Raw genomic sequence first — 27352 nt, forward strand, 5'->3', positions numbered from 1 at the left:
AGCCCACGGCGAGGGAGACTCCAGGAACGGGTGCAGGCAGGGTGGGCAGTGCTGCAGCAGGGCCTTCCCCAGAGGGGTTGGGTCCGCAGCGAAGCCCTCCCGTGCTGGCTGGGCAGGGGCTTGGCAATGGCGGCTCCATCCCCCTCGGCAGCCCCCTGCCGCAGGAAAATCACTTGGATTTGGCAAAAATCACATTTAGAAACCGGCTGAGCTGTTGCCTCCAGGGATTGTCTCTGTCCCTCGCCCCGGGCTGGCACCCAGAATTGCTCCCTCCATGCCTGTGGGCACCTGGCAGCGAGTGTGCAAGTGTGCAATAGCTGCTGGCCGGCTTGGTCCCGGGACCCTCCGGCACCCCTGCAGTGTGAGCATTGTGCCAGGGGGGGTCCAGGAAGGGTCCTGGGGGCCTGCCAGCCCGTGGGGTGCATGGCTGCCCACACTGGGGGTGCAGGCGGCAGAGCCCCCTCTTCTCCTGGCTCCCCTCAGAGGCACCCACAGCACCCGGTGCCGGTTGGCCGCACGGGAACCCAAGGCACTGCTCCTGCCAGCTGCCCACCCAGCGCAGGGCTGGTCTGGGGGCAGATGCCCACCCTTCCGTGGGACGCAGGGGCTCGCCAGGGCCTCTGCCACTGCCGCCACCTCAAGCACACAAGGGCGAGCAGAGCCCAGCCACAGGCCGGGACATGGCCACAATGGCACCCAGGAGCTTTGCGCAGCTCCCAGAGACGTCACAGGCACAAGGCTGAGCGTGTCTCTTTTTTAATCCTCTGCCCCATCCCAGCGAGCCCACACTGCCCCGGCTGCAGGGAGCCTGGGGGTGGCTGCCCACCCTCCCCAGGCTGCGGTTTCCTCCCTGCTGGCACCTGCCGGCAGTGTCCTGAGGGCACAGCGAACCCTTCCCCTTGGGGAGCTGCTTGGCCCCGGTGCTGGAGCAGGAAGAGTTCCTTTCTGCTGCCCCAGCCCCGCTATGGCAGCACCATGATCTTCTTCTCCAGTGTCTGTGCAGGGAAAAGGACCCTCCTCATCACCGTGTCCAGCTCCTCCAGCGCCAGCTGGGCATGCAGCACTGTTGCACCGTCAGGCTCAGCCACCACCACGTGCTTCAGCAGGCGGTAGAGATCCCGCAGGACGTCACGCAGCACCTGGGCAGAGTGGGCAGAAGTGTCAGCACCTGCCGGCATCTCACCTGCACCCGCAATAAGCCGAAACACAACCCTCTGCGTGCCCCAGCAGGCGCGGTGCTGCCCCTTCCACCAATGCTGCCAGTGCCAGGACATGGCTGCACCACCAGCACCACCACACTGCCCCAGGCGTGAGCCCTGGCCCTCCTGTGACTCAGTTTCCTCACACGCCAGCAGCGCAGTCCAGCACAGCGGCACATTGCGGCATCCCTCCTGCATGGGGGCATGAGGAGAAGCTGAGATCCCCGCTGTGGGGATTCCCGTGGGGAACCGGCCGTTTCCTCCACAGGAGCTGAGTTCCAACACGTTGTTGCTGGGAAGTGGGGAGGGAGGCCACAGCTCACGGAAAAACTGGGCATTTCCAAGTCAAATCAGTGATGAACAACTCCTACAGTTCCCGACAGCTGGCAATGCCCCACGGCACGGCCAAGCAGCTCAGAAGGATGTCCCTGTGCAATGCCCTCTGCCCCGGGAAGGATCCAGCACTGAGGGGGCCCTTTGGTGGGGGAGGCACAAGCTGAAGGTCCCGGTTCCACAGGACTTTCCCTGGAAGCTGCCTGGGAATGAGCCCTGCAGCCCGCACGGGGCAGGGGCTGTCCCCAAGGACCACTGTGCTGGTGCCTGGGGATGCCCAGGCGCCTGGCAGGGGCTGCCCCTGCCCTGGGGACAAGTGGGGAGATGACCCACCTCGGTGGCCTTCTCGCTGAGACCCCGCAGCAGCACCACCACCACATGCACAGCGGCTCTTCGTACCTCCGCCTTGGGGTCCATCTTGGCGATGGCCGTCAAGCAGGAGGTGACCTGTGGGGAAAGGGCAGGGGGGCTGTCAGCAAGGTCAGGGGGACGTGGGGGGACCCAGCAGAGTAGCCAGCCACGCTGGTGGGGATGTCCCTCGGTAGCCTTGGGTTAGCTGAGGATGGGACCCTCGCGCCCAGCCTGGGGCAGCCACACGTTCCCCTGCTAGCACCCAGCCCAGGGGATTTGCTTTTTGCAAGGCACAGGGCACTGAGCAGCCCTCCCTCTGGCAGGGGCCAAGCGGCACGCAGATGCCTTGGAAAGCTTTGTAAAAAAGCAGGCAAGAGTTGAAGGAACCTAATTAAACCCTCGGCAGTGACAGCCGGGAGAATTAGCAGAGCTAGCGCTTTCCCAAAATAGCAGCATGTGGTGCATTGGCATCTCATCAAACGCTCCCGGTACCCCACCGATGCCGAGCGGCTGTGAGCAGGGACTGGGGAAAGAAGCCCACGTGCTGCATCCCTGAAGTCTCCTGACCTCCCTCCTGCTCCAGGAAGCATCCCATGGGGGCACAGACCCAGCAGCTCAAGGTCTGCCGGACCGTGACGCTAGTGGCTCCCAGCAAGCCCCCTCAAAACCCTCTGGGGAGAAGACCCCCGAGAGCTGGGCTCAGCACGCTGGGACCACAGCTCTGGTGGCTCTGGCAGCCGCATCTCACCAGGAGCCTGCAGCCAGGGCGAGGGCCAGGACCCTGCCAGCCATCAGCTGGGTGGTGATAACGGGAAGGGTAACAAGGTCTTGTTAAGCAGCAGGAGGTGCCTCCAGCAGGTACTAACTGTGCCCCAGGTCTCCTCCTGCCGTGGGATTGCCATGGGTGGAGCAGGCACCGCCGCCTGTTCCTTGGGCTATCGCTTCCCAGGATCGAACACGCCATATCTTTAGCTGATTATAAAGCTTTTAGCTCTAAAAATCAGGGCTAGAATTTCCTGTGTTTGCTTCAGGTCCAATGACTTTTATACTCCGCAATATCAGCAAATATCACTCATGTCCTTTATGGAAACCTCCAGGCTGTTGTGTTCCCAGCAGTGAGCATTCAGCAGCCCTGCCAGCCGCTAACGAACCACCCTCATTAACAAGCGATGGCCCCACACTCCCCAGGCAGGGAGCTGGGGAAGGGGCCAGCAGTGCCAGGACAGAGCTGGTACCTCCTGGAGGACGGAGCCCAGCTGGAAGCCGAGGCGCTGGCAGAGCTCGCCCAGGTTGGAGAGGCTGCTGGCCCGCAGCGTGCTGTCAGCGTCCCGTGTGGCCTGCAGGAAGGCTTGGATGAGCGGCTCCCGGTGCTTGAACACCATGTCCCCTGCAAGAGAGAGCAGAGTGGCATGTCACAGGCAAGGAAAAATTCCCAGCCCCTTCCTGCCAAAGCCCCGGCTCCATCAGGAGCAGCTGGATTGGGTCCCCCCCTTGCAGCACTGTGCAACAGCTGGGTGCAATATCTGGAGCACAGCTTGTGCCCAGCACAGGGACCCAGGCGCAGCTCTGAGCAAGGCAGACAGAGCCTCGGCAGGGACCCGCCATGGTGCCAGAGATGAGAACACCACGGCACAGTCCCCCGGGGCGCCAGGAAACCCCAACGGCACACACCCCACAGCAAAGAGCTTTGTCTGGGGCTGTCCAGAACACCCCACATCTCCCCAGCTCCCAGGGGGCCGTTCAGAGGTGCCCACAGATACAGCACACAGAAACGAAGTGTGAAGCCCAAATTCTCACATAATTCAGCCGCACAACCCCCCATGCCAATTAGCACATGGCGGTGCCGCAGATGTGTGAGCCGCCTAATTAGCAGAGCCCGTGACCAGCATGCACAGTCACCCCGGCGCAGGGTCCTCCCGTGCAAGCTGGATGGCTGGTGGCCATGCACCCCACGGCACGGGCACAGCTCCCACCGAGCAGGGGCTGCTCCGGCGAGAGAGTGTGGGGCGGCACTCGCCTGGCAGTAATGGAGGAAAGGAAGCTCTGGCAGGCTTGCCAGCCCGTGAGCTCGGTGGTTTCCTGGTTCTCCCAAGTTCTGGAAGCTCTGAGGTAGGATGCAGGGCAGGAATAAGTTGTGGGGGCAGTGGAGGGACCCCATCACCCACTGCGGCGAGGGGCTGGGGACTGGCCCCTGCACCACTAGCATGCCAACAGCCTGGCAGCACCGGCTGTGTGCCAGGAGGGGACACACTGCATGTGATGGCCAAAGCTGGGTAGGAGCAGGAGAGGCAGCAGGCAGCCACGTCCTTCTGTAGGACCACCCTGTTGTAGCTTCACTCTTCCTACGTGGCCCTCCCTGCTACTAAAGGATGGTGCACTCAGAAGGGCAGGCACGGCTCCTGCATGGCACTGGGTGGGAGAGCTCAGGGCAGTGTGGTGAAGCCAAGGACGGCCACACCGCTTGGGAACACAGCCTGCTCCATGCTTGCACCCCAGGAGTCAGTATGGCAGCCTGAGCAGTGCTGGATGGTCTGAGCATGATGCATCTCCTCTAAAGCCAACAGCACACCAGCCCTGTGCCAGACGGTCACAGAAAACATGAAGCGTTTCCCCTTCTGCAGCAAGCAAGGCACATGCTCCCTGATGAAGAAGGGAAGAGGTCTGCCGTGGTGCACCCAGAGCAGATTTAATGGGTTTGCAGCGAAAGCTAATCGGGTCGGTGGAAGGTCTCCATGAACCCTCGTGCGGTGCCTGGCCCTGCGTTGCTGGATGCAGAGGAATGGCACTGCGTGCTCAGGATGGGGCTGCCACACATCTGGGACGGGGCTGCTGTGCACTTCCAGCCACGCTGCCCACACCGGCCGTTTGCCGGGTGACAGGTGCCTGCTGCAAAATCCCCTCCTGGATAGGAAAAAGCCACTCCAGTGGGATGGCATGCAGGGATGGGGCAGGTGGGAGGCATGGTGGTCCCCAGGCAGCAGGAGAGCTCTGAACCACAGCAGCACTGCTGCACAGAGCAAAGCATTTCTGGAAGTGCTGGATAAATCCTTGCTCTTAAATCCTGAAGCTTTGCAACAAAAACAACTTCATGCGATTTATTCTATAAATATGCAGGCGAGCTGGGACGTGCCAGAGTTGCTGCCTGCGGCAGAGGCACCACGGGGAGCGGGGAGAGCTGCAGCGGAGGCCGTGCCCACCGTCCCACTGCCAGCCGTGCCGCGGGCAGCTGCCGAGGGAACCCCAGCGTGGTGCAGCTGCAGCGCCAAGCAAGGCAAGGGCTGGACGCACGGACATCACCCAGGGGCCTTCAGAGACCAAAAGGCTCTGCCACTGCTCACACCACTTGCTGGAGCTCACGGGGAGATGATGGGATTGCTGGCCCGTAGGATGCCCTGTCCCCATCCCGGCAGCAGAGTGGCACAACCTGGCCCACGGAGCACTGGCCTCGGTGGGATGCCAGTCGAGCTCAGGGGTGCCACCATGCCCAGGGGATGTTACGGTGGTAGCCGTGCCCCGGAGGAGAGCTCCAGCAAGCTGGGTAGCCAGCATGTGGCACAGGCCCCAGGGGAGCCCCAGTCCTGGGTGGCCTGGGCTCTGCAGGAGGAGGTCTGCCCTGCCACGGCTGGCTGGGGAACAAAGCACCCAGCCGGTGACCAGGGACCCTCGCGCAGCTGCCCCGGCAGCAGGGACGTCGGCTGCTGCCTTCCCCCGCCGTGGAGAGCTCTGGCTGCACGCTCCCACTGGCCTGGCCTCTGCTGAGGAATAAGACACGGCGTTTTAGGACATGCCCCAACAGCGGCTGCCGGAAAGGCCTCATCCAGCTTTTACCCCTCAGCCCTGCGTGTCCGGGCGCTTCCCAGCAGCCTCCGAGCCCAGCGCTGCTGGCTGAGGGGACGGTGGGCTGCTGGCAGGGATCACCGCCTGCGCCCGCCTGCCGGCAAACCCCAGCCAGCTGCCCTTCGGCTGCCAGACCCCCCCATGGTGGGGTCTCACCTTTGGACAACAAAAAGCTCCGATGGGCTTTACCCTGGTGGCACAGCAGAAAGCAGCGAGGGGCTGAGCGGTGCCATGGCTGCTGGCAGCGGCCAGCATCGCCGTGCTCACGGACGCGGCTGCAGACTCACCCAGCGCCTGGATGACGCGCATCAGCACCTCGCCCAGCTTCATCCTGGTGATGGCAGCCATGGTGTCCTCCGTGCCCTGCGCCGGGCACCTGTACCGTGCCAGCAGGACAGGCAGGATCCGTTCCGGGTACTCGCTGGAGAGCAGGGCAACGCCTAGGGGGAGAGCAGAAGGAAAGTGGGGGTCAGGGCCAGCATGAGGATGGCACGTGCCACCACCCTGGGCAGAGGAACCAGGTCAGCGGCTGTGCCACCCTGCCACCCTCAGTGCATCCATCGCCCATGGGACCCCCCGCACCACCCCAGTCCCACGACACATCCCACAGCCCCTCTGCGCAAAGTTGCAGCACGGAGGCAGCCCAGCACTGGGCCTGGTTGGGTACCAAGCTGAAAAATAAATAATTTAGCAGTTGGCAGCAGGTGCCCACTAATTGCTGCTGGTTAATGTTCGTTGACTGAGCGTTGACTCGGCATGCCAGCCGTCGGATGCTGCGGGGCTCGCCCCAGGCTGGCCCAGCATTGAGGCAGGCGGGTACTGCAGGTGATGCTTGGGTGCAGTGTCTGGTCACTGCTCCCAGCTCCTGGCCATCGGCCACAAGCTGCTGCTGCGTCCTTGTTCCCAGCAGGGCCCCACAGAACCCCTGGGTTTGCCTGGCCCAGGCTGGGAGCCAGAGCCCGAGTGTGCCCCGCACCTGCCATGTCTCCATGGGGACGAAGAGGGGTGAGACCCCAGACATGGGATGCAGGCTGGGCTATGTCATGGGGCTGCGCTGGCTTTGCCATCCCTGTAGAGATGCAGGCTGGGGCCAAGCACCAGGCAGGGCTCTGGCAGCACCGGGCTCCCTGGGTGGCGGGTGCCTCTCCGATGGGGAAAGGCAGTTGCTCTCCAACGAAAGAGCGAGCAGCAGTGGTTGCCCTGGCAGTGCCAAGCGCTGAGTCACGGTGAGCCCCAGCTCCCCTGCCCCCCGGGAGCAGCCGCCTTCACCTCCAACCCCATTCCCCAGTTATCGGAGGGCGCCCAGTGTGGCTTACCCTCTGCAAGCCCGGGCACATCTGATGGGGCAGCCACCTCTCCTCGCCAGAGCCGGGCTCTGTGATAACCAGCAGTGCCAGAAAAGCCAGCTGTGGTCCCAGACCCAGCACAGCTGGCTGGAGGGCAGGCTCTGCCGATGCAGCAGGGAGCCCAGCCGGGGCAGTGGGGAGCCCACCTGGCACAGCTGCCAGCACCACGCATGGCACACCACAGCTACCGCTGCCAGCGCGGCATCAGCTGGGTGAGTCACCGCCAAGGAACCGCATCAGGGTTAATCACGACTGCAGCCAGGCTGTGAAACACGGAGGCAGCTGCACAGGGTGTATTAATCACCCCTGGATGGTTGAAGCATTTGTGTTTCACCTGCAGGGCAAGGACAAGCCCGTCCCACTCAAGACCATACAGGCAGAGGGAAGCACGCTGCCTGATAAGCTCCTTTCCCGGCTGCTGCTGAAGGTTACCTACCCAACGGCAGCCGGGGTCCTGGCAGCACCAGTATCGCTTTGGGCCATGGCAATGGCACCTCCCTTCCATGCAACCCGGTGTACCGTGACCTGCCGTTGCGGCCATTGCTCCAGATGCCCGTGTCATCCTGGGTGTGGAGGCACCTGCCTGCGAATCCCAACAGGCAGCTCGCTGCCATGGGGCTGTGCTGAGCATGCTGGAGCAAGTGTGGACCCAAGGGTTTCCCGGGAAGTGGTGTGAGCAGCAGCCACACTTGGTGCCCCCAGCAGCAACTCGGCTGGGGAGGAGGGCAGCCAGCAGTAAGCAGAGTGGCAAGCCGCTCCCCTGCCAGCCTGCTGCCCTCCACCTCCCGCCTGCGGGGCCAGGATCAGCACCAGGGCTGGATGTGTGCCTGCCAGTGCTCTCCCCTCTCAGTGGGGCTAACAAGTTGTGAGGCCATGAATCGGTGAACCAACTTGGAAAATGCTTCCATGGTTCCACATCTGCACGGGTGGCTGGCACCGGTTGGTAGTTACCGCCTTGGCCATGGGGATGGATGTGGCAGAGCCCTGAGGGAGCAACAGTGGGTCCCCATGGCCCCCACACCTCTGCCAGCCTCAGCTGAACAGATCAGCAATCCAAAATGTTGGCCAGGTGCAGGGCCAGGGGGCCAGGGCTGTGCCCACACCATGCCAAAACAGCAGCCCCAGGCCGCTGACACAGACCTGGCACTGGGATGGTGACCAGATCCTGGGTGTCCTCCAGCCAGGGGATGCCCGAGGGTGAAGCTGCCCAGGGTGCCCTTGCCTCAGGCTCTGGCTCCACCAAGGAGGCACTTGTGGTCTGGGCAGATCAGCAGTTTGGTCAGAGGGTAAATGAACTCATTATCCACTGAGTAAGCACAGCTGGGAGATGAAGCCTGCTGGCTTTGGGAGCGCAGCGCAGAGCCCGCATGCAGCTCCAGACACAGTCTGGCAGAGCAGGAGACGCCGAGTCCCCAGTCCAGCTGCAGCTCCGCTGCTCTTTGCTCTCACTGCCCAAAGCCTCCCCAGCACAAAACCCTCTCCTACAAAGCAACAGCACTCACCTCAGCCAGGCATTGCTCACCTTGGATGGCTGAGAGGTAGACGAAGGCATCCTCGTGCTGCAAATTCTCCAGGAACACCTGCAAGGAAAGGGGGAGCACCATTGGCAGCAGCCCCACACCGGGCTGGCAGTGGCGCTCGCCTGGCGCCATCAGCCAACAGTGATGGCAAGGTCGGAGGGCACCGACAACACGGACTGTCCCCAGCCTGCCAGCATGCTCAGCCCCAGCTCTGCACCACGGCGCAGGACAGGGACCGCGGCAGGAGCCTGGTACCTGCAGGAGTTTCTCCTGAAGCTGAAGCGCTTCGGGATCCCGCTGTGTGATCAGGCTGGCGAGGTGGCGCAGGGCAGCTGCCCGCCCTGGGGGCTGGGGGTCGTATGCCGATACCAGGATCTCCTGGAGTCCGGCCGGAGCCGGGCTGTCGGCACAGGGGGCTGGAGCGGGACCCACAGCACCAGGCTCGTGGCACATGCTCTGCTCTTCGCTCCTCTCCCTGGGAGCTGAGGGGCTGCTGCGGCTGTGCTGTGGCAGCGTCGGGCCACTCCCTGGGCCTGTGGGTCTGCCAGGGATGCCAGCAGGGCTCTGCATTCCCATCCCTGGCTTCTTCCCCAGCACGCCGTCAGCAGCGGCACCCACTGTCGCAGGCGAGAAGGCGCCGTGGGTGCAGATGGCGATGCGCAGGTCCGCGGCCAGCTCCTGGGTGAGGGGATCGGGGTAGGTGCGGGAGAGCTCCTCCAGCAACGGCACCAGCCGCTTCAGCACTGCAAAGTCACTGGATTGCAGCTGCAGGGGGGAGAGAAGCTGTGCTGGCACCACCACAATGGAGGTTCGCGCCCTGGATGCTCCTGGCAAGGCAGGCAGGTAGCCCAGGGGTGCGTGAGCCCCAGGGACCATTTTGTAGCCCCAGGGCAGCGCCAAGCTGGCCACCTTCCATCCCCACCCCAAGAGCCAGGCTCCCGGCACCACAAGCTCCTCTTGACAGCCATGCCCCATGGCCCCAGCGTTGATCCCAGCTGCGGCATCTTTGGCAGGACAGAAGCCAGCAGCAGCCACGACCGCATCAGCCTGGCCCCACGGTGCTGTGGGAGAAGGTGGGAAGGACAAGGGCCCAAAGGAGAGCCGCGTCCACGCGGGATCCTCTCGCTCAGCATCACGGCTGTCAGGGACATCCCTCCCACCACCTTGCCAGCAGCGTGTGGGGTTTGCCTTCAGCCCTGCCTGGAAGGAAGCTCCAGGCAAGGCAGCTGCCATGGTCTGGAAGCTGCAGTGCCTGAGGAGATGTTCCTGCCCTACCCTGGACTTAACTCCTACAGCAAAATCTGGGCTGTAAGATCCGAAAATTGATGCTTTAGCAGAGATTTTAGGGAGCTTTTGGATGATTGCATAAAAACCTTGGCTATTGAAACCCAAACAGCTTTGCAGCTGCCTCCAAAACCTTCTGTGTTCAATTTGCCAAGTTAAGTTGTTCCCATTAACGCCAGAGCAGGAGCAGCGCTTGCCTGGGAGGGGGCCCATTAGAGCCACAAGACTCTGGTTTTAAGTTTTCTCCAACTAAATAATGTTCTTTTCCCAATGTTAGAAATTTAGCAATAGACACAATAAATTATCTTTTTCCATTAACAGTTGGATTTTCCTTTGGGCAAGTCTGGGAATGAAGCAACCCCGGCAGCTCAGTGATGTAAATGCAAGCTGGAGTGATTGCAGCGCGGTAATGAACATGCGGTTGCTCCCCGATGGCAGTTCAGCTGACGCCGTGTAACAGCGTAACGAAGCGATGTACCGCTTCTACAGAGGATTTGCAAGAATGGTACAGTGCACTCCGGGAAGTTTGCTGCGCTCCGGAGATGGAGCCTGTGGATGTGTAGGGATGCAGAGGGTGTAGTGCTGGTATTTAAAGATGCCGTATGTGACTGCACTGCTCTGTCAGCACCTTCTCGAAGGAGATTTTGGATTATAAATTAATTAACCGAGCTCTCAGAGGTGCCCTGCCAGGACCAAACCCTCAGCCAGCGCCCCGGCACCACTCCAGGGGAAAAGTAATATATAGATAGATATATTTACACAGACACATACAAGCTGGGACTGAAGAGTGACCCCAACCCAGGGAGCACGCTACCGGCTGCAGCACCCCTCGGTGCCTGGACGGTGCCCAGTCTCACCCCTCCCCACACCCAAGGCCGCTGAGCACCCCAGCTTCGCCCCCTCACCTGGACGGCTCCGCCCAGCATGGCGGCCACAAGCCCCATGGCCATGGCGAGGGTCTGCGCCTCCGCCGCGGCGCCGGGGCCCCGTGCCGAGCTGACGCAGGCTCGCTGCAGCGTGGCTGCCACGAACGCCTCCACCTGCCAGTGGAGAGCATGGGGAAGAACAGTTAGAAGGGGGGATCCCCAGGGTGGTCCCAGGCTGCCGCTGCCTGCCCCTGCCCACACCTCGGGGTACCCGCCGCGGCCGCACACTCTTTAGCTCTCGCTGTTTCTGCATCTACTTACTGAGCACAAGCCTCTCTCTAGTGCTATTTCGTACAAACCCTTTGTGTTGCCCTATTGTTGCCACCACCCCAACCTTCCCCCTCAGACCCATCTCAGTCACATTTCCAGCACCTTCCCAGCTCCTCTGCCATCCCCCTGCTCAGGTGAGGGGGCTCAAGCAGCACTGGGGAGCCCCAGTTAGCTGTGGGACAGCTGGGGTGCTGGTGCATCCCAGCTGGGGATGCACTGAGGATGCAGGGGGGAGCCTGGGCTCCTACTGCTGCTCTGAGGGTGCTGGAGCCCCCGAACCACTGCCCACTCTTCCAGCAGTAGCACAGACAGGCTGATTTCCCGGGATGGCAGACCCCCGTCCTGCACTGGGCTGTCTGAACTGGTGCGTAAGGGTTTTGGGAACAGGTCTTGGAGGGTGGCTGAGCCAGACAGCCCAGTCCATCAGCTGCCATGCTCCAGCCCAGGCTGGGCAAGCTCACACTGCCTGTCTGCCGCAGCCACAGGACAAGGTGACAGTTCTTCTTGGCAGCAGAAGCCCCTGTGGGGGCTGCAGGAGCAGGGGTAGGCAGCCCAGCACCTTCCCTGCCTCCTCTGTCCCTGCTCCACCACTGCGGTGCTCTGGGACGGGAGCTGGGAAGGCAACCCAGATGGATCTGAGAGGGAAGACTGGGGTGGTGGCAACAACTGGGAAACTTGAAGGGTTCGTGTGAAATTGTGCTAGAGAAAGGCTTGGGCTTGGAAAATTGGAGTAGAGAACTGAAAAGAGAGCGAGAGCTAAAGAGCACATGGCTCTGAGAAGGCACCGGGGCTGCAGCCAGCCAGCATGCAGCACTGCAGTGACAGCCAGACACGGAGCGAGCAGGGAATTAGCGTGGCTCAGACCCACTCCAACAAAAAGCACGCCTGCCTGCACTCCCCGCGAGCGCTGGGGCATGGCACAGCCCCTTCCCTGCGCCTGCTGCTCCCAGCCCTTGCCCAGGACAGCTTCACAGGGCTCCAGCTCCTGTCCCACGGCTCCCCAGGACCAGGCGCCATCTACCCACGCGCAGCTGATGCTTGAGCTGGGCCATTTACCACAAGTGTCACTCATTTCATGATTTTGTCACAATACTACTTTTTTTTTTTTTTTTCTCCTCCAAACCCCTACTGATCCAGGCCTGGCTGGCATCTGCCTTCTTGACACAGACGTGTTCGACCCCACAGGCTTTCTGCCTTTCTAACAGACGCTGAAATCAGTGAGTTTATTTTCTCCATGCCTTTGCCAGCTGTGCTGGCACCGCATGGCTCAGGGCAAGCTCCCCGGCTGCAGTGGCACCCAGCCATGCTGGGATGGAGCTGGATCAGGGTCACTTCTACGTAACAGGCGTGTTGCAAAAAAGGAACTATTTTGCTCCTGCTTTGGAAAACACAGTATGAGGGCAACAAGGTACTATATTGCACCAAACCCCACATTTCCAGCCTCCAGGGCACAGGCACTGGGTGCAGGCAATGTTTCCTCATCAGCAGGAGAACTGATCCCTGCCAGCTTCATTAAGCACATCCCTACTGCAGGAAGGAGGGAGGCTGGCTGGGAGGGGCTGCGGAAAAGGCTTCGGTACCTTCTGGGCTGATTAGTCCAGAGAAGAAATGCCACCAAAGAGCAAGAAAGTAAAAACAAGTGTCAGAACACCTGCTCTCACAAAACAGTGACACACAAGCTGAATGGATTGAAATTATGTTTAATGCAAAAACTAGAATCATCATGAATAAATAATCAGTAGATAGCTACTGAGAAAAACAAAGAGTAAAAAAAACCCCAAAACCAATAACTAATCCAGAAGGGAAAAAACCCCACCTTAATCTGGAAGGGTAAAAAAGCTTGAAAAAATAAACCACCGGGGCACATTTCTGTCTCATGCAGAAGGAAAACATCCTTGGGGTATCAAGGAAATCACATCAATCTCATGAAACTTGGTTGTGAGGGTGAGACAATGAAAATAAAATAAATTGCGCAACTGCGGGGGTCCACAGCTGCTGCCATTACTGGGGTCTGGCTTTGGGATGCCCCTGCTCCAACCCGATTAAGCACAAAGCCACATACCAGAGTGCCCACAGCAAGAACAAACACCCTGAAGGAACCTTGTGCTGCAGAACCTGCTTAAAATCAGCTCTGCTACTGCCTGTCCCAACCCGAGGGAGCCCTGCCTGAAATACAACCCCCAGGTGGAAGTATAATGGCTTTTTTGTCTGCGTTTTTTTTTATACGAGACTCACGACTGGACCCAGAAACCTGACAAAATCTTTCCCCGTTTTCCACCCTGACTTTCTGACCCAGGGAGTGGAGCCAGTCCCGTGTGGGTGGCTGCAATGGAGAGGCAGGTGAGGACAAAGCAGTGCTGGCTGCGGCTGCACCGGCGGGCGCTGCAGTGACACCGGCTGGGTCCCCTCTGTCGCTGCAGAGCGCACACAAAGACTCCTTTGTCCCAACAGAGAAAAGTGAGGAAACCTGTGCTAGCAGCGACTGCCTCTGCTCAAGCCAGTCAGTTAACTGGTATAACCAGGTCATGGAGTTAAAGCAAAAAAAACCCAAAAAACCAGGATAAGGAAGTTATGATCAGCCAGGGAATACCATGCTGCCCTCGGTGCCCAACAACCTTCCCGACCTGGCATGGCGCAGGACAGTCAACCTGCTTCAGCACTGCTGCACTGTGGGCTCAGGGCAGACAGCAGTGCTGTATTTTAACAATCCTTTCTGGTACCAGGTTCAAGAAGACCCAGTTTGTCTTTGAAATTACAATATTTAATAAATTCGGCAGCTGTGTATTCATGAAAACATGGAAAAGTGACAACTGTATAAGCACAGTTATGCCAAGCCTGATGACCGGACATACCACCCGGTGTGGGCACCCCAGCAGCAGAAACCAAAGAAAAGCCACAAATGGCCTGTTTGGGGACCAAAGAGCAGCACCGCAGCAGCGGTGTCGTGCTGTGTGGGTGGCAGCCCAGCCACCGCAGCTCCTGGAGGTGGCTACCGAGATGTGCCAGAAAAAACAGGCACCAACGCCACGGACAGGCAGCAAGCACTCGCTTACGAAGTCTGTTGGGTACAGATGTCTTTAAGCTTTGTTAAACTTGGGAATAAATTTTGCTTAAAATAAAGATGAGATGCTGCTAAGTCAGAGTTTTGATTAACACACAGACTACTCTCTTGGCTTTCAATACTCAACCATGGACACAAATATGGAGACGTCTGCTCGGCTGCTCCCTCCTGTCTCTGCAGCTGGCAGTCCCTCCTGCTGGCACCGCATAGGATGGTGCCTTGTTGAGACACTTGCAACTGAATCAAACTGCTTTTCCTGCGGACGTTCTAGCTTTCTCCAGCTGTTTTTCAGCCATTGTCTCCTTAGAGCCCAGTGGCCCAGAGCTTGCTCTGCCATGCACTCCAGCTGCCAATCCCCCAGGGCCTTGCCATGACCAACCTGAGCAACATCTGTGAACACGGTGTCTGAGACGCTCTCACACAGTGTGGCCACCAGCTGCAGGACCTGTAGCTTCCTCCTCTGCCCGGCATGGTACTGCTCCAGCTCCAGGAGACTCCTTCCAGGTTCCACATCCGAGTTCGAAGTCACCTCGTCCTCTGCAGCCACGTGAGTCAGCGCCTGCCAGGAAAGAAGCACAGGACACAGAGAGGCAACAGTTAAACAGGCCAACTGGTGCCAGGAACACTGTGGTCACCACACCAGTGGTGCTGGGTACAGCAGACCTTTGCCAGACCCTTGCAAACCTCTGTCCCTATGGACACCGCACAGAACACTTCTCCTAGGGCCAACTGTCCTCTGGGCTGTGAGGCTCGCCGTTTCTGCTCGCAGCCTTGCTTTTGGCAGTGGCTGCTCACAAAGACACCCATACCCTCCCATCCCCTTTGCAGAGCTCATGCTGACTCCTCACGTGATCAGGACCTTCCACTCAGTACATCAAGGTCTCTGAGAGCTGCCCACAGCTCCTGGGTGTCCCACCTGTATCACAGCAGTATCCCTACACCCAGGATGCTGCAAACCCTGTGTGACTATGGGCTAGGGCTTCACCTGCCAGCAAGGGCACAGAAAGCACAGCCCAGACCAGGCAAGGACAGGAGGGAACTACAGGGGCTCTTTCATGATCAAAGGAAGCAGGTGCCAGGGCCCCTCTGCTAGAGCCAAGGAAGCAACAAGGATTACTCACAGCCTCAAACACACCATTAAACTTCAGGCATGCTCCTGTTGTCAAAAGAGCCTGGGGGAACAAGGGTTAATCTTTGCAGGGACCAGGGTTGCCTCGCTCTCCTAGGCATTGCTGCCCAACACATAGCAGGACTGCTCCACCGCATGCTGTACTCCGGCTCAGTGCTCCGGAGGCATGTACAGGCCGATCGGTCTCCCTTGCCATCTGCAACGCAGACCACCTGGCCCAGGGAAACCATTCCCACAGATGTGCCCCAACCAGAGACTTGCCTGCCCTCACCTTCAGACAGCAGATGAAGAAGTCTCCAGCTAGACCACTCTTCTGGCAGTGAGACAAGAGCTCCACCAAGTCCTCCACATGGCGCTGCTCGGAGGAAATCTTCTGGTAGAGGGCCTCATCTTCATCGCTGAAACAGATCACTGTGTCACCCAGACCCTCTCCAGGGCTGGCTCTAAACTACTCCACGGCAAGGTGAAATCACACTTCTGCCTTCTCTTGGAAACTTTCCTTCACAGCACTACCACAAAGCAGAAGCCTGGAGGCAAACTATTGCTCAGTTCATTTGGTCTACGTACGTGATCATGCCCTCAGTTTATTAAGTAACCTGCATTCATTAAAGGAGTAACATTAACAGAAACCATGAGTGCAAAACACATGTTTAATCCAGCCATCCTATGAAGAACAGGATTAGCGCTGGCTAATTCATGCAGTGGTCATAGCCATAAAAGTAGGACAGACCCAGGCAGAGCCAGGGCTGTTAAGGAGTAATTTGAAAGTATACCCAGTTTAACCAGCGCAGACCCCAGGGCAGACCTTCTTCTAATTCAGGTCAGGAATGGATTGAAATGAAACCAAAGCAAGTGTATTTGTATAGGGTTTCATTACAGGTGCACACAGCTCTGGGCACACCCACCCCATGGACACTCCTGGGCAGGAGCTGTGGGCTCTGCCTGCTCGATAGACTGCCCTGGGCTCCTACCTGCCAGCTAACAGCTACCCCTCTCTTTAAACCAAATGTCACACTGCTGAACAGTCCCGGTTTGCGTGGCTGGAGTCTAATGGCTGTAGTTTATTCCCCACATGCCACAGTCTGCCTCTACTTTTCAAGACCATCTGCAAGAGCAGGAGGGGAGTTGAGTCGCTGGCTCCGCGACACTGGCATTGCCAGAGCCCTCGCTGCGATGGTGCCACCTGTGCCCGAGGGATTCTACTCGCTCCATGCAGCGTGATCTGCCACGAGCCAGGCTCAGGCTGGAGGGTGGAAGTTAAATTTGAGGAGCACTAAGACTGACGAAGCATGTCCCATTCCCAGACACCTTGCAGGCAGGACTCAGGAAAAGCACGCAGGTAGAGCACACTGGTGCTCAGACAGAGCGTGCTGCTTTTTGGGCTGGGAGTTAGAGGTCTGTGCCACGTACAGGGAACCCAGAGGCTGTGTGGAAGCATCACCTGCCCGAGCTTGGCACAGACAGCTGGCTAGCTGGGGCGGTGGGGGGATGAGGCTGTGGTGGTATGGCACCAGGAGCCCCACACTCGCCTGGGCTCTCCCTGCCAGGCATGCTGTGAAAAGCCCTATGAGCTGAATGATGCCTGGGGACTGCCCCCCACACCTGGCACTGCCCCAAAAGCACTCACCTGACGGTCTCTTCCACTGCAATGGTGGCACCACCCTCACTGCCCGCACAGAACCGGCACCGTGGGTGGAGGACGTGCACACTGCTGTTCAGCCCTGCAAAGCCTTCCAGCACAGACAGCGACACATCTCGCTCCGACTTCTCTAGGAACCACAGCAGGATCTCCTGGCATGGGGAGCTGGCAAGGAAAGAGAAAGCAATGGTGACCTTTCTCTGCCCGCTGCACCCCTCCCTGCACACCAGCACTACAATGAGACCACACGTCTCAGGGCAAAGGAAAAGACAGGAGTGCTCTGGAGTGACCACGGGCACTCCTTGGGATGTGCTGGCTGACAGCTCTGGCAGCTGAAGGCATTTGTGCCAGTTTATAATGGGATCAGCAGCACATCCCGTCCTTCTGTGTTCCCAGATGGAAGGATTTTGGTCCTTCAAGATCTCAGCCCAGCAAGGAAGGCAGCACTCTGTCTGAACAGCATGTCTGTATAAGGACAGCCACTTCCACGCAGCCTCAGCACACCCTGCCTGGTGCTTCACGCCAATGTGACAAAGCACAGAGCTGTCAGCTGTGCCAAGGAAAGAGGAGGAAGGAGACGGGGAGCACTGTAAGGTGGCGTGGGAAATGCCAAGGAAAGATGCAGGTTAATGAGGTGGAGTAGCAGCGCTGTGCTGTGCCAGAGGTCTGGAAACCTGAACACTTCCAGGCAGCTGTGGTTTTAGTTACCCCTGCCAAATTCCTTTGCAAAGAGAGCAGTGACTCTGATCACCCAGCAGCAGTGTTAACTTGGCTTGTTCTACAAACTTGCCACAGCACTCGCTACTCTTTGAAGTGATTAACGATCTCTTTAATAATAGCAGAGGCCGTGTCTACACAGACCTTTTAGGGAAACCCTCCAGTACCCACATGCCAGCATCACCAAACTGTAAACCCACCAGGAGTGTATTTACTAGGCTGGCCCAAACACAGGGGAGCCCAGGGAAAGCCTGGGAAGAGAAAGGAGAGATGACAGCCAGCACCTGGTCACCACTGTCCCTGACACCACAACTGACACACGTGGTGCTTACCATCATAAGTCAGTTGCGGGGGGGGGGGCTGGGCACAGCATGAGGGACAGCTGCCAAGAGGCAGGTCCTGTATGTGTTGGAAGACAGTGATCTCAGATAGGAGAAGAATGATTTTCTATTTCCAAGAGCCAGTGCTCGAGTTGTTTTATTCAGTTTTTATCCTTTTTCTAGATCCCTTCGACACCCAGCCAGGTCCCAGCACCACCGTTTCCATCCACAATCACAGCCCCTGGTCTAGGCAGGCACTATGAGTTAAACTGCACTCTCAAGGCTTCCACAGGGCATGCTTGCCTCTACACCGAACATTCTGGCTTCGGGGAAGACAAAAACTAAAGCAAGAACTGCTTCCTCAGGCACAGATCATGCCAGTAAGGTTGTGTACCATGTGTACACCTGCAGTTACTGCCTACTCTGAACCAGAGCTCATGAGGATGAGAAAATTCGTCTCGGTTTCTGTACGTGCCCATATAGAGTATGTCCTTTGGAGGTGGGCAGAACAGAGAAGATGAAACCCTAGAAGAAGCTGTGCACAATCCTTCCCTTACCGTAAGTATGACACATTCTGCTTGGCAAAGGAATAGAGGGAAAAAACCACTCCCAGGACTGATTGTAAGGATTGCAGCAGCAGGCTCGAGCTGTCATTTCCAACCACATACACCTACGGAGAGAAGGGCAGAGGGAAGAGTCTCAAACACCTGCATGGAGCAGAGGGAAGGCAAAGGGAAGGACAGAAAGCATGTCTGTGTGCAGAATGGCTGCCACCAGAGAGGATGGCAGAGGGTTTTCAGCCTCGGTTTCTTTCAGTCTGGAGCCTGTTCTCCCTGATTATGCCATATTCTGTATTAAAAGCAGCCTTCAGCACCACCTTTCTCCTAGCATTTGCTTAACCACAGCAGGGCTCCAAGCTACAGGAACACTGCAGCCAGCTATTCAGGAAGTCTGCTGCTTAGGGGTAAGGTCTTGCATTACAGAGATGCAATAGGCACCTTTGAATTAGCAAATCTTTACGGAAATACTGCACCTAGAGCCATATCTCAAATACAGAGATCAGTCCCTAGCAGGACAGCTGGGCTGATGTGTGCCCAGTTAGGCCGCAAGGGCTCTGCAGACATTGTAGGGCCATGCACCTTCTTCCTGTCTCAGGCAGCAGCCTCCCAAATTACCGTCAATGCCCTCCATGAAATGAGCACACCCTTCCCAGGAAAGCCACTGTTACCAGCTCACTGCACACAAGTCCTACCTGCTGCCCACAGAGCACAAGAAAACCACTCACCGGAGTCTTATGACATTGTATTTCCTTCTGAATCCTTTTAAAGGAACTGTCCACAACTAAAAGCCAGGTAGGATGCTTTCAAAGTCATAATGCTGGGAAAACTTGGTCTAGAAAATAGTTAAATACAAAGCCTTGTGCAGCTGGACTCAGGGTTTACTCAGGGTTGTTGTGTTCAGGTCCTCGTTTTAGCAGGCTCTATCTCCCCGCCATAGCTTTTAGCTTTGAAAAAAGCTGGGTACAGGCAGCGGTGGTGAAGTCTTTTCAAAAGCTCTCCAAGGGACTTCCAACTGTGTCAGCTGACGAACTACCTGCTCGGAAGATGCCGCCCCTTCACACCAGGCACCAGGACACTCCCCACACCTCTGACCTCCACAGCTGGAGAGCAGTCACCTGCTCCAGGGCTGGAAGTGCCCTGGGGACAGACCAAAGAGCTCTTGCCTGCTCCAGGCAGTGTGACAACCCAGGTAGGAGGGAGATTGTCCTGATAAAGTTCTGCCCTGCTGTATTGATGCAAACAAACCTTTTTTCCTGTGCTAATCCCTGTGGAGCCATTCTTCCTGACCAGAACCTTTTCTACACAAAGCCTCTCTGATGAAGCCCCAAGGATGGTTTCTCACTCAGCATCAAATGACACTTGCTAAGCAAGAAACCCCCACAAATCTGCAGGCTGGAGTCTCCATCACTAATCTGGCTGCTGTCAGGCCTCCAGCGCTATGTCATTAAGGAGGGATCCGCCCCAGACTCCCCCAGCACTCGCATTGTGAACAGCAGCCACAGAGCAGCCCTCCAGACTGGTCTCTGCCTGCCAGCTAGTTACAACAGATCATTACTACGCAAAATACTACAACAATCACAGCATTTAAGAGCTTAGCCTGCCTAGGGGCATGCCAGTGAGCAAGTCACCAGCTTCTTAAATTTTAATTCCTGGGCTGGAGGTGTCCTTCTCGGTTGGAACACAGCAGAAAGCTGGGCTGCTGTCAGGGCAGGCAGTGAAGCCTGCAGCACGGCACTGGTGATACTGGTGGGAACAGCAGAAAAAAGGAGCTACGAGGGAAGGTTTCAGAAGAGAGGCCTCCTCAAAAAGCCCTGTTCCTTCATAAGGAGCACAAGGATGTACCCCACCTCTTCCCCAAATGCCAGAGCCAAGACTGACACTCCCGAACACCCCACTTGTCGCTCCAAGGGACCCCTTGCAGGAAGGAGCTCTGCAGAAGGTGCTAAACCTGCACTGTCTTGCCCACAAGACACTTCCTCTAACACGGAAGGTCTGTTACTGGCAAAGCCAGAGCATTTCCCTGATGAAACCCGAGTTTCCTTCCATTTTCTGAGCTTCAGCAATCCCTCCTGCTTCGGCAGCCAGGCACACAGAGCAGCGCTGAAGCCCCACAGCTGCCTCCAGGTACTGTGCACCAAGAGCAGCTCCAGAGGAAGTAGCTGGACACCCAACAGCAGCGGAAGGACTACCCACCCACAGTGTTAAAATTTACTTCATGCACACAGAAACCCATGTGTCACACGGTTCAGCTCAGAATGGTCCCTGCAAAACAGGATACTCATTTTTCTTTATTATTTTCTTTACTTATTATCAATTTACTTTTACTTGTCCAACACAACTAGAGAGACTGTAATGCCTTTAGCCCCCAACAGAGATCAGCAAGGGAAGATGAACCACTGGGGACACCCCACAGGGACCAGCAGCAGTGTCCCCCCTCTTTTTGGGACACCTGAGGTGAGGACACAGCCACTAAGCATCTCCCCATGGTTGAGTTGCTTCCCACCCTCCTTTTCTCATACCTGCATGCTCTCGGCTTCCTAACAACAGCCACCAGCACAACTGCACCAGCTCTCCCACCTCTCCCTGTGGCTCTGTGAAGCCTCAGAGATCGCCTTCACTCTTTTTCACCCCAGTGACAGCCCACCAGCCTCAGAGCTGCACCGAATCTGCTCACTTCTTAGTGCCCACTGCAAATGCCTCACTGCCAGCTGGCTGCACAACCACCGAGCGACGAGCCAAGAGTCGCTGCCAAGCTGTCCTCGCTGCAGGGCTGAGCGGTCCAGCACAGCCGGCTGCTTGCCGATACCTTGGTGCCCTCTTTTCCAGGTCACTCATTCAGAATCATTTTGGCCCGACACAAGAGCTGGCTGCTGCCCATCCCTCCACAAGGGGTTAATACTGCAGGAGCTGTAGAAAGACTTCCAGCTCCAGCACTCTGACTCAGGCTGCCCTCTGCAGACCTCAGAGGCAGGGAGAGCAGCTCCTGGCAGGTTCTCCCTCCCACGAACCTCCCACCAGGCTCAGCATGAGCCAGATTATCCACACCCTACAGGAAGGAAACTGAGGCACTAAGAAGAGGGGGACCAGCAATAGCTTGAGAAGTGAGCTCAGGCATCCTCTGAAGATTCAGTGCTTGCAGGATTCCCTACAATCCATCCTTCCCTCTGACCAGCTGCACAACTCTGACACTGGAAGGTGTGGCATCACTGGAAGGTGAGTGGAATCGTCTCAGACTGGGATCGACAGCCTGAGGCTACGTGTGCCAGCCCAGCGGTACTCCTGGCTAGGACCTCCTGCTGGCCATGCTGCCTGCTCTACCATCACAGCCCAAGTCCTGAAGCTGCTCTGACAGCAAACCCAAATGCAACGAGCCTGTAGAAGCTGCACAATTTAGCAATGCTCGCAAAGACTTGCTGCAGCTCGCGGAGAAAGAGGATACGAAAGCACCATGGAGACTCCTGGCTACCAGCCCACTGCTCAGACTCTTCTTTGACACACCAGAAAGACACTGGGGAAAAAAATAGTCAGCAAGAGCTCACTGCCATCTCACAGAACATTTTGGGGTGAGAACACTTGAATGGGTTTGGGCTGTGCCTCTGGTATTCAGCATAAAGCTGCAATCCTGCCAGTGCAGCGCTGCACACGAGGTTATTCTGCGCAGCTCTTGGCCTCACCTCAGCATCACGACTGCAGGACACAGATTTTTCTCATGGTCTAACACACACTGAACTGCTCAGAAAGGCTCAAACCAGATCTTTCTTAAGAGTAGTCTTCTTGCCTGCTCTCAGGCCTGAATCAAACACGATACCTTGAGCACATCTTCCACACAGCTGCTGAGTTCTGCCTCTGTCACCAGCACGCTCCCTGCTGACAAATCTTCCACTGCTAGCTCTGAAAACAAAAGGCAGAAATATCAGCACCCCCAACATGCAGAGGAGCCTCCAGCAGAACAGCAATCCCCCCATGCCCAGCACCAGAAAGCACTCTTGATAGTTCTCTTGCCTTCCCTCCATTCAAGGCAGCATGGGAACCAAAAAGCCCTCGTTAGCTGTGCTAAATATCACTGCAGTGTTGTAAACTCCGCAAGGTTACAAGCAAATCAAAACAGACCACAACTTCTTGATGGATTATTCCCCAGAGAGCTGCTCGGTCAGCGTGGGGAACCGACGACTTCCATCCGGAAGCCCAGAACGAGACTGTCAGACTGGGAAAGTTTCCCAAAGAGCACATGGCAAAAGCCCCACGACTTGGCTTTTACACTATAGTAATTTGACTCAAGTGCTAGGAAATATGGTGCACCCAGTCACACAGACATGCTCACAACTGACACAGCTGGGCTTGCACACTCAGCGCCCAGCCACTGACCCACGAAAATTCTGATGGAAAGACAAAGATCGGCGAGAAGAGAAACTAGACTCTTTCCCCAGTCTGGGGCTCCGCAGAGACCAGCTGGTACCTGCTGTCTCAGAGCATCGCAGGAGCGGTGCCAACAAGGGCTGGAGCAGGTACTTCTGTGCCAGCTGAGGGTGCTCTTTCACCATGGTGAGCAGCGTCGTGGTGGCCACTCGCTGGAACTGGCGTGCTGTCAGCTCGTCCTGGATGTGCAGCAAGTCCAGAATCTGGAAGGCACATCCACGATAAAGGAACAAAGATCAGCAGTCCCTCAGAAGAGGGGCAGGCTGACACCTTGCAGCCAACAGCAGAGTTTACAGAGCCTCCTCTATGCTGCTTTGCTGGACGCTTGGCACAACATTCCACATATGGAAGGGCCGGTCTTCTTCCCGTACGCGTTAACGCAGGATGCATTTCTGGGCTCAAACCAAGAGCCTGCACTACTCCTATAGCCAAAGGCTGGAAGCGAGAGCTCGACAGCAGAGAGCTCCCTGTAGCGCAGTGCTGAACAGCTCGCGCGATCAGGCAACGCCATCCAGCATTTCAATCAAATATGGAAAATTCAAGAGTAGGGTAGAAACACATCCCACTGCCAGAGCAGCAGAAAAACATCTCCATGTTGTCCTGGCTCAAGCCAGGTCACGCTCAAGCAGAAGTGACAGTACTCGGCACTCTCCAAGCTGGGAGCTGGCTCCACATTCCCAGCCAGAGCCAGCGTGCCATGGGGAGGGGAAGAGAGGGACCTACCTGGGGGCATACCAGTCTGTAGTAGTCCTCGAGGGAAAGGCACTGCTGTGGGCAGGAAGCCAGGATCTTTGCAACCATGTCACATTTTCTCCAGTCCACAGCTGCTGCTTCAGCACCAGCGCCACCTGCTACACCAGCAGAAAGCCAAGATCAGCTCAGACTGACAGCAAACGACAGGACCAGTTTTGGCCGACGCCAGATGTTTCTGGCCAAAAACTGGGTTTCTACCTTTTACTATTCTCTTTAAACCAAGCATCTTTCAGAAGACACCTTAACTTAATGATAGAAGGGGAAAAATTATTGTCCAAGACCTTTGATAACGGGAAATAACTTCTGCAAATAGGCATACAAGAGAAAATGCGGAGGGAGGTCATGCTTGGACAGTGTCATCAGGTTGGTATTGGCTGGAGGAGGCTTTGGCACTAAAAACTGTGGGATTCAGCTTTTATAGAGCAACAGTTTCCCTCCATGGCAGGCAACAGAGAGCTGAGAAGCAAGACTGCCAAGCCCTGGAGAGGAACAGGTCTCACTCCACTCACGGCTCCCACCAAACCGGCACCCACACAGCTCCTCAGAACAAACTGCACTCCGTACACACACAGGGTGCGACCCCATGGAGGCATAAACAGACTAAATGAGCTGAGAGGCTTTCAGTCTGGACCTCAAACGTGATGGTGTACTCGGAACCAAAGGCATGTACAGTTGAAGGCATTCACCATTTGGGAGTTCAGCGTAGCCAGAGGCAAAAGCTGAGCGAGTGTTACACAGCTTGGCCTGACAAAAGCTGTTTCCCATTTCAGTGCTCTGATGGCACTGTCTTTCCCGGGCCTCTCGTGGGATGAAACGTCTCAGACACATCATCACAGTCTCTTTTAATCTGCAATCCTGGAAGCCAATAGCAGCGTTAGAGCACCCTACTCACCGCCTGTTCCTTCCATGATGCCCCGAACCACAGACTGAACCCCGCTGGGTCTCATTAGCCTCTCAGAGAGCAGCTGACCACAAAGGCGTCGCAGCCACGCTGGAGCCCGCACAAGGGCCGGCTTTGTTTCTTCCCCAGGAGAGAGGGGACTCTGAAAGGAAACAAAGGAGCAGGGTAAGGAGAGTATCTGCACACTCCTGTGCAAACCCCCACTAACAGGCAAACAGCCTGCACCCTGCCCTGCAGGACCTGAGACCAGACAGGAGCACAGGACAGGGGAACATTTTAAATAAATCGCTTCTTCATCCAGTGGCACAAAGCAAATTAGGGCATCATGAGAGAGGCCAGCCTCCCCAGAAGCATCCCCTCGTGCAGAGTTTCCCTCCTTTAATTAAAGGCTCTCAGGGTCAGGCAGCAGCTCCCAATGCCGCATTACTAAAACAGTGCACAGGGGGCTTTGGGGACACGTTGGGTTTGATGCAGGTAAGGGGTCTGCAGCAGTGACCCCTGCCAGGACCCAGCATGGAGCCCTGGGCAGTGGAGACAGCCCTGTGAGCCTGCAGGCTCACTGGTCGAGCAAAGCAATCCCCCCCAGACAGTAAAAACAGCACAGCTGTCCAGAGGTTGCCAACCCACAAAATGAGCGATTCGAATGGAGGTGCTTGCTCAGACACCCTGAGGAGCAAGGCAGGCCAGCACCACTGCGCTGAGGGGGATAGAATAGAATAGAATATTTTCAGTTGGAGGGGACCCACAATGATCATCTAGTCCAACAACCTGACCACTTCAGGGCTGACCAAAAGTTAAAACGTGTTATTAAGGGCATTGTCCAAGTATCAGCTTGGGACGTCAGCTTGGCTTTTGTTGAACCAGGAGTCTCCTGCTTTTGAGCAGGAGAGCCATAGCACACACTGAGAGAACGGCCCTGCACAAGCAAGCGCCTTGCACAGACCCTCTGCAGCCTGTGCACATGGGACAGCCAGCGTCTGCCTGCTCAGGAATCGCGTGTGGCTCCAGCCAGAGGGTCTGTGTGCAGCACTGAGTGTGCCTAAGCCAGCAACCCAGCGGCACCTGTGTGCCCACCAGCAGTTCCTCTTGCCCTGACCCCAAACCGTGACATGGCAAGTGGGCACGCACCCACCCACAGCACCTGCCTGGAGCCAGGACATGGTGCCTTCCCTAGGGACTTTCTAAAAACAACGCTAAGATTTTGCCGCCTCCTCCTCCCTGCTGCCGTGAAGCAGCCTTTGAAACGGCCACCAACAGCAGCCAGTGCCGAGGCAGCACCACTTCGCCCCTTCAAGTGGAAAGGGGCAGGTTCTGGAAGAGAAGGCGCTTTGCTTGGCCAGGTGCAGCGGGTGTAACTACTGAGCCAAGGCAGCACGTGCCGCGGTGAGAGCCCCGGGTTCAGCCACACACCCCCGAACAGTGGGGCCCGTGCCGCTGCCGTGTGAGCAACATGCGCCGAAGCTGCTTCACTCATGCACTCACACGGCGTTCCGGGATGGGGCTGCGGCACTAAACCAGTTTTTAGGGCTTAAGATTTCTGGGAGAGTGGCAACGGTACCCTCAGAGCATGGGAAGGCACGGCCCCAGCACCATGAGTGGTACGTGCCCTGCACCGGGGATGGCCGTGCTGCCGAGTACCTGCTTGGGCCGGCCCTGCAGGACCAGCAGCTCCCGCACCGCCAGTGGCTGGTAGACACGGTCCAGGATGTCCCGCAGGGCCTCCCGGCACCATGCTCGCTCCGCTTCCGGAACACCCTGGAAAAACAAACCCCAGGGCAGTGAGGAGAGCGTGGCTGCTGGCACTGGACCCGATGGCAGGCCGGTGCCCCTCCAGCCCCTCTTCCCTCGCACGGGGCCGGCAGCCCCAGGGCTTGGCACATGGAGCCCAGCATGGCCACAGGCTCGGGTGAAGCTGGCGACCCCGACATGTTCCTGGTGGGGCTGGGTGCCCGTGCCGGCACCGGCCACACCGGGGGAGCGGGAGGAGGGGGCCCACGGACCTGGCTGTGGGCGGTGGGGCCGTGGCCCAGCAGGCAGAGGCTGGCGAGGAGGAAGCCGAGATGGCGGGCGAGGAGCGGGCTGCCCAGCGCGGGGTGCCGGGCCACCTCGGTCAAGGCGGTGGTGGCGGTGAGGAGCCGGGCCCCGCAGATGGCCGGCAGTACCGAGGGGGACGCGGGGGGGCCCGGGCGCTGCCCCACACCCGGTGGCAGGTAGGGCAGCAGGCCCAGGCCCACGGCGGCCCGCAGCGCCCGCGCCACCGACCGGCCCTGCGCCACGCTCAGCGTGTCGGCGCTGGGCGGCGGAGCGGCCCCGGGTCCGGGCCCGCGGGCGGCGGGGATGGCGGCGAGCGCGGCCAACCGCTCCCTGAGACACAGCAGCAGCGCCAGCAGCCCGCAGGCGACGGCCCAGCCCGGCTCGGCCTCCGCCGCCGCCCCGGCGGCCAGCGCGGGGCTCCGGGCCAGCACAGCATCGCGCAGGCCGCGCAGCGCCGCCCAGCCCGGCTCCAGCCGCAGCCTCTCCGCCAGCGCCGCCGCGTTGCTGCGCAGCGTCTCCGGACGCAGCTCGGGGCCAGGCCCGGCCACAGCATCCCGCTCACCGGGCCCGGCGGGCGGCCGCAGCAGCAGCTCCAGCGCCTCTACCACCCGCTCCAGCTCCGTGCCCGTCTCCGGCCCCGCGCCGCCCGCCATCTTGGCGCCGCCGTGAAGGGGCGGGGCGCGGCTCTCCGCCGCCATCTTGGGGCGGTCGGGCAAGGGGCGGAGCAGCACCGCCTGCCGCCATCTTGGGCGGGGC

General features: G+C 58.2%; 1 protein-coding gene across 9 annotated transcripts; it reads right to left on the reverse strand.

Annotated features, from left to right (window-relative positions):
* Window positions 1-740: 740 nt before the first annotated feature.
* TANGO6 (transport and golgi organization 6 homolog) lies at window positions 741-27263 on the reverse strand. Of its 9 annotated transcripts, XM_037408964.1 has the most exons (18): window positions 26563-27263; window positions 26201-26317; window positions 24554-24704; window positions 23632-23759; window positions 22949-23111; window positions 22301-22383; window positions 18490-18602; window positions 16884-17060; window positions 15528-15654; window positions 14507-14686; window positions 10776-10910; window positions 8842-9351; window positions 8589-8646; window positions 7503-7649; window positions 6008-6160; window positions 3119-3270; window positions 1866-1979; window positions 741-1139 (listed from the first exon to the last, which is right to left on the reverse strand). In XM_037408964.1, exons 1-18 carry the CDS (start codon window positions 27247-27249, stop codon window positions 963-965), a joined length of 3372 nt encoding a protein of 1123 aa, XP_037264861.1. In that variant the 5' UTR covers window positions 27250-27263; the 3' UTR covers window positions 741-962. The 9 variants fall into 9 exon arrangements, 7 of the variants coding, with proteins under 7 accessions (XP_037264861.1, XP_037264862.1, XP_037264863.1 ...); XM_037408965.1 differs by lacking the exon at window positions 7503-7649; XR_005107641.1 differs by lacking the exons at window positions 741-1139; window positions 1866-1979; window positions 3119-3270 and adding exons at window positions 7037-7095; window positions 7213-7400 and having other exon boundaries at window positions 6074-6160.
* Window positions 27264-27352: the final 89 nt, after the last annotated feature.

This window comes from Falco rusticolus, chromosome 15 (assembly GCF_015220075.1).
Source record: "Falco rusticolus isolate bFalRus1 chromosome 15, bFalRus1.pri, whole genome shotgun sequence".
NCBI lineage: Eukaryota > Metazoa > Chordata > Aves > Falconiformes > Falconidae > Falco > Falco rusticolus.

What these genes read in the sequence shown, in the direction of transcription:
- TANGO6 (XM_037408961.1), bottom strand. Translation starts at nt 27,249, where the DNA reads ATGGCGGGCGGCGCGGGGCCGGAGACGGGCACGGAGCTGGAGCGGGTG. An exon ending in CATCATGGAAGGAACAGGCG is followed by an intron (nt 23,760 to 24,553) that starts GTGAGTAGGGTG and finishes CTGCTGGTGTAG; the next exon opens with CAGGTGGCGCTGGTGCTGAA. An exon ending in GTGTGGAAGATGTGCTCAAG is followed by an intron (nt 18,603 to 22,300) that starts GTATCGTGTTTG and finishes TTCTCTCCGTAG; the next exon opens with GTGTATGTGGTTGGAAATGA.